The sequence below is a fragment of the Triticum aestivum genome, chromosome 5D (genome assembly GCF_018294505.1).
Source record: "Triticum aestivum cultivar Chinese Spring chromosome 5D, IWGSC CS RefSeq v2.1, whole genome shotgun sequence".
NCBI lineage: Eukaryota > Viridiplantae > Streptophyta > Magnoliopsida > Poales > Poaceae > Triticum > Triticum aestivum.
The window spans coordinates 25,105,564-25,111,121 of NC_057808.1; the positions used below are offsets into that span (position 1 = coordinate 25,105,564).

At 53.3% G+C, this 5,558-nt stretch overlaps 1 protein-coding gene across 1 annotated transcript; it reads left to right on the plus strand.

Moving 5' to 3' along the window:
* The first annotated feature begins 2,315 nt into the window (after positions 1 to 2,315).
* LOC123119181 (uncharacterized) lies at positions 2,316 to 2,852 on the plus strand. Its single transcript, XM_044538889.1, has one exon. It carries the CDS (start codon positions 2,316 to 2,318, stop codon positions 2,850 to 2,852), a length of 537 nt encoding a protein of 178 aa, XP_044394824.1.
* The last annotated feature ends 2,706 nt before the right edge of the window (positions 2,853 to 5,558 follow it).

Genomic DNA, 5,558 nt, shown 5'->3' on the forward strand with positions numbered 1-5,558 from the left:
CTGGGGAGTTTAATCCCCGCACATTCCACACCAGAATTTTGGGTGGTTGTGTTGCCGTGACACGATGCCCACGCGTATCCACCTAGGACGGGGCTTCTGCCCGACGGCCACGACATCTTCGTCTCCTTGCAGTGGTAGGATCGACGCATCCCAGCCAAAAAGAGGTAGGATCGCTTGAATGTGGGAGTCTACAAGTGGCTTGTCGAAGAGCCGTGCATAGGCTTGAAGTGCCTCGTCGCTGATCTGATCTCCTTCGTTCGCCAGGCATAGCTTCTTTATTATGGCCGCTTGCTGTTTTGATGCCTTGGAGCCCCGCCCTCCTTTTGCCAACCGTACGCTTCTCCTTGCTGTCGTAACTGCAGCCCTTTTCTGGCGTGGCCTTCGCTGCTTGGTTGTCACGTTGCGAGTTGCCGGCTGTGCCAGGAGAGGTGAGACGTCCTGCCGCAACTCAGAGCAAAAGATCTGGACTCGTCTTTGCGGGGTTTGCATTTGGCCCTCTGAAACCTCCTGTCCCTCCTGCTGTTCCGAAAGGCTCACGAGAAACCATCCAGAATTGGGCGTGCATGGAGATGTCCCATCCCCATGCAGAGTGGGCCCCATCTCCCTTGTCCTATCCTCTGCCTGATCCACCGAGCCCTTCAATAGGCAAGTGTCGAAGCTCATCGTATCTTCCTCGTTTGGCGTGAGATCCTGACCAACTGATGCCTCCAGCTGGCTCTGGGGCAGTTGCAGGTCCCACGACCCCACCCTAACCGTGGGGGAATCCCCAGGCCAAGCAGTCTGGGCCTCGCATGGGGTGACCAGTTGGGATGGGCGCGTCGCTTCCTCCCGCTGGCCATCCAAATCTGCGGGCCCCACTAGCTGCTCCTCGGCCTGCCCCTCTGGCTGGACCGGGAAACTTCTACCCTGCTGTCTCGTACCGCCTTGCCCGGACACGCTCCCCAACCATGAGCTGTCACGCTCCACTGCATGGCCTACCACGCTTGGCTCCGATAGGCCATCTCCATCATCCATGAGATCACTAGGAGACTGGCCCGCTGCATGGCCCGCCACACTTTCCGTACCTGATCCACTGAGCTCACCCACGACGAGGATCACGCCAGCACCACCGCTTGAATCCACCGCTGAGCAGTCAAACCTGCTTTGTTGACCATCCAGCTCCTGGGCGCCGCCCTGAGCCGCCGGCAATGGGGCCGACGCCGACGAGGACGCACCCGGAGAGGCCCCAGGCAGGGGGCGTGGTGCATGAGGCCAGGCCGGATGCCCCGAGATGCCCTATCCTGACCACCATGGTTATCATCACCCGACGACGGCGACGGCGGCGGCGGCGGTGGCGGCGGCTTCGCACCGGCAAAGTCGCCCACCCGAATAGCGCTGCCTTCCTGGGTAATACGCACCGGGTACCACAAGGCATCCCCGCCATTTGCGGCGGCTAGAACGAGCTCACCGCGACTACCCTGTTCCTCGACGACTAGGATGCGCTTGGGCGGGATGCGGGCTGGATCATCCGTCCTCAACCAGACCTTGAAACCTGCCATGTCATTTCTAGACGCCGTCGAAGACGCCACCTTGACCACAATGCCCAAGCCATGGAGAAGCACCTCCGCCGTTCGCTTCGTCCACGCATTTGCGGGCACTCCCCAGAGCGCCAACGGCACCAGGAACGGCATGGAAATTGCAGTCGCCCCAGCGCGGCGAGACCACGGTGCGAACACGAGGTCGAACTCCGGCGTCCCTGCGCGCCCGCGCCCGAGCATCATGTTCCTTAGCTACACAGAACGACAGAGGACAAGGAAATGCCGCGGGTAGTACTCCCTGATTGACATATCTTGGGGCAGAAACTCTAGCTCTCCAACAATGGCGGCCGCGGCCGAAGCCAGGTCGGCGGCCTGACGAGAACCCACCACAGTGACAAGCACCGCTCCTTCCAGCTCCACCTCCATGGCCTGAAGATCAGGTCCCATCCCAAGGAACACGCAATCCACCTGGGGCTCCACCTCAACATCCGGCACTGCCAGCGACGCGCCCTGCTCAAACGGAACCGAAAAGCCGGGCCCCGCGCCGCTCCACGCCGATTCCGCGCGGACGACCTGGCTCCACGAGACCCCAAGACGGACCACACCAGCGGGCGGCGGTCCCGGCGGCGGAGGTGGCAACCGCGCCGGAGAGGAGGGGCGAGCAGCCGCAGCAGGCGCCGCCAAGGGAGGGGAGGGGGGCAGCTCGGGTGACCGGTGACGGAGAGCCGGCGGGGGCGGCAGGGTGCCACCGGAGAGGAGCTGCGCGGACGCCGGCGCTGGCTTGCGCAGTCCCGCGAGATGTGGCCTTCACCACCACACCGCACACAAAGCGGCGGCCTTGTGCACATGGCGGAGATGTGCCGGCTGTCCCCGCGGTTGTATCAGCAGCCGACGAGCTCAGCCGGGATGCGGCCCCTCGGAGGCCGCGAGAAGGGCAGGATATTCGGCCATCTGCCCGGAGGAGAGCGCCTCGCCGCCTCGGCCGGACGGCGTCTGGGCAGATCCGTCGGGCGGCGGCCGTCCCTGGCCTGCCAGCCGCCCGCCGGCGCATCACGCACCGCGGGAGGAACACCGCGCACGATGGGCCCATGCGCCGTGCCGATGACATCTGGGACCAGGACCATGGAGCGCAGGGGCAGCCTGGCCGGCGCGGCGGGCGCACCAGAGGGCGACGAGGAACCCGAGGAAGCCGCCGAGAGCGAGACCCAGGAGGCCATGGTGGACGCCGAGTCCGGAGTGAACGCCGGCGGATTTGGGTGGGCGCCGGGGCCAGAGTGGCCGCCGGTGCAGGCTCGGGGGAGGGGCTCGGGCTCGGGACGATTGTTTTCTTGTTAACAGGCTTGGCATGGCCGAGTTGACGGAAGTTACCTACATGACCCTTTACCACCTGAGCTATTCGCAGTTCTTTTGGTGGACGACACTATTTGTCCAATGTAACGTACATGATTGGCTGATTGGCAGCTTCACCACATCAACCACCTTATCCGTCATGGCCGTCTCCAACAATTCTTGATAGTTGATCTCACCAACATCTTGGGTGCTTCTGGTGCTCTGCACCAAAAGCATGTCGTGGTACCGCATGTATGGCAGCACTGCCTCCCATGCTGACAGCTTCATGACGAGGTAATGGCAGGAGCACGGCGGCATGGTCCCTTGGCTTTTTAAATAAATATTCACCGGGGAGGGAGAGACCCCAAGTGTGGCATGGTCCCTTGGCTTCGCGGCCCCACGGTAACCTGAATCATTATCAGTTTTGCTAAGTCTCAGTCAACTAAGACTTAACGAACTCTCAATCAATGTTATATTCGTGAGATCTTATATTGAGATTCGTGTAAAAAAATATCTCTTTTGCATGTTAGGTCACTTGACTGATAATTGGTTAAATCTTAATCGACTAAGACCTAGCCACACCCAATCATTATATGTATATCAACTGGGCAGACCCCAAGTGTTTACAGTAGCGAGGAAAAAGGCCAAAGGTAGAGGAGCTCCGAGGAGAAACAACAGAGGAACAAGGGGGAGGACAATCAGGGGCGGAGCACAAAGGCGTGCAACCAAACATCGACATGCTCTTGCTGGCTGCATTTGAAGTTTTGAACCGGCCACGCTAGAGCACCACATTGCCCTAGCAAGCCTTCAGCATGGCAGCCAGAGTGGCACTAGTGTAGAACAGGGCAGTATCACCGGTTCGTAAGGTCCTTTAGTGTCGGTTCTGTAACCGGTACTAAAGGGTGGGGACTAAAGGTCCCTCCCCCCTTTTAGTACCGGTTCAACACGGACCGCCACTAAAGGGCCACCACGTAGCACGAGCCAGCGCCGGGGGCGGGGAGACCTTAACACCAACCGGTACTAAAAGGTTTGGGGGTTTTGTTTTATTTTTTATTTTTGCTTTAGTTTTGTGTTTTCCATTTAATTTAGAGATTGTTTTTACATTATAATGAGTTATTAAATCACTAGGTGAAAGAACCGCGGATTAGTTTTAAGTTGATGGATCCTCTAAGTGATCAAGTAATATGGATTATTGATAATCCATATTACTTGATCACTTACCTAGGATCCATCTAGTTGAAACTAATCCGCGGTTCTTTCATAAATGATATAATAACTCATCATCATCATCATATTAATATAAAAACGCTTGCATCATATCATCACCAACAACACTAGCTAATAATCATCATAGTCATTACCACTATTTAATCATCATAGTCATTACCGCTACACCACCAACACTAGTTTAAAGAAGAAACATTCACTTGTACCAGAAGCAAAGATCATCGAGTTCAACATGGTCATGAGATTATAAGTGTTCATAAGACCACAAAAGCAAATCACTTTGAGATAGATTAAGTTTAGGACGAAGAACACGAACATGAGAGGGCAAGTACTAATAGCAGGAACTAGCTATCACTCCTACTGCTCTCTCTCAGGTAAAATAGCATAGAACATGTGTAGCTCTCCTGATTCATCATATTGGAGCATGCAGATGAACCTGTCTCCTAATCGTGGGCTGCGCTTCTGATTGCTGCCCCCTAGTACTTCTCTGCGATCGTTCACAATTTTGCTCCAGTCTTTCAATATTAAGCATTCCTCGGTTTTGAAAATCCTGAATGCACTCATGTGCGATGTAGGATGTCTTGGCCGTAAGCTAACCATTGGTATGTGACCTTTAGTCTCGATCCACTGAGGCACAACTATCATCAAACGTCCCTGTTGAAGAACATCAGATAGTAACATACTTAGCAATGAAGTTTAGCTTGAAAAATAATGTATGCAAAAGATGCATTGAGGACAAATAGTAAAAAGCTTACCATCTTTCCTAAATAGATGTGACCGTAGTTCAATACGAACACTATTGGCCGCACGTTTTGAGTACTAAGATTTTCAAATCCAGGAAAATAATTTGTCTTGACAGCATTAAGATCCTCAAGCCATGAAACATAATGACTTATCTCCTCACAGTTTAGTTCAGCCCCGGGACAGTGGACGGTCCTGTCTACCAAGCGCCAGACATGTTTGCTTGAATGGAAATAAGCTGTCAATAGAAATTAGTTGTCAATTATTTTTGAATAAACAATATCGAAGACCATGCTCGGTCTTCAAGTAAACTCTCTTTACCTCCATAGTTTTCTTAGGACTGAAACCTATTTTATCCAAAACAAAAATTCTTGCATGGCAGGGGACACGCTAGTAGAATAGTAAAAAATTAAAATTATAAGTTGAAGCAAATGAAGTATAAGTAATGCTTAATTACGAAAAAAGACTTGTCGTTGTGATTTACTATATCCACTTCGAAGGTCTCATCCAGCTTGATGCTGAAGCGCCTATCATCAACTAGAAAATTTCTATCGCACAGGCCGCGCTCGTCTTCGCAGTATTCGCACATACCGAAATCTTTTTCGTCGTCAGACATTTCCTATGTTCATAGTTGAAACATTAATTGATAAACACTTACTAGTTTTATTTTTTTGCGAATCACTTACTAGTTCTATTAATTCAACTAATTCAACTAGTTCTTTTAATTCAACTAGTTCAACTAAG

Excerpts from the sequence above, each read along its gene's own strand:
- LOC123119181 (XM_044538889.1), top strand. The coding sequence starts at position 2,316 with ATGTGGCCTTCACCACCACACCGCACACAAAGCGGCGGCCTTGTGCAC.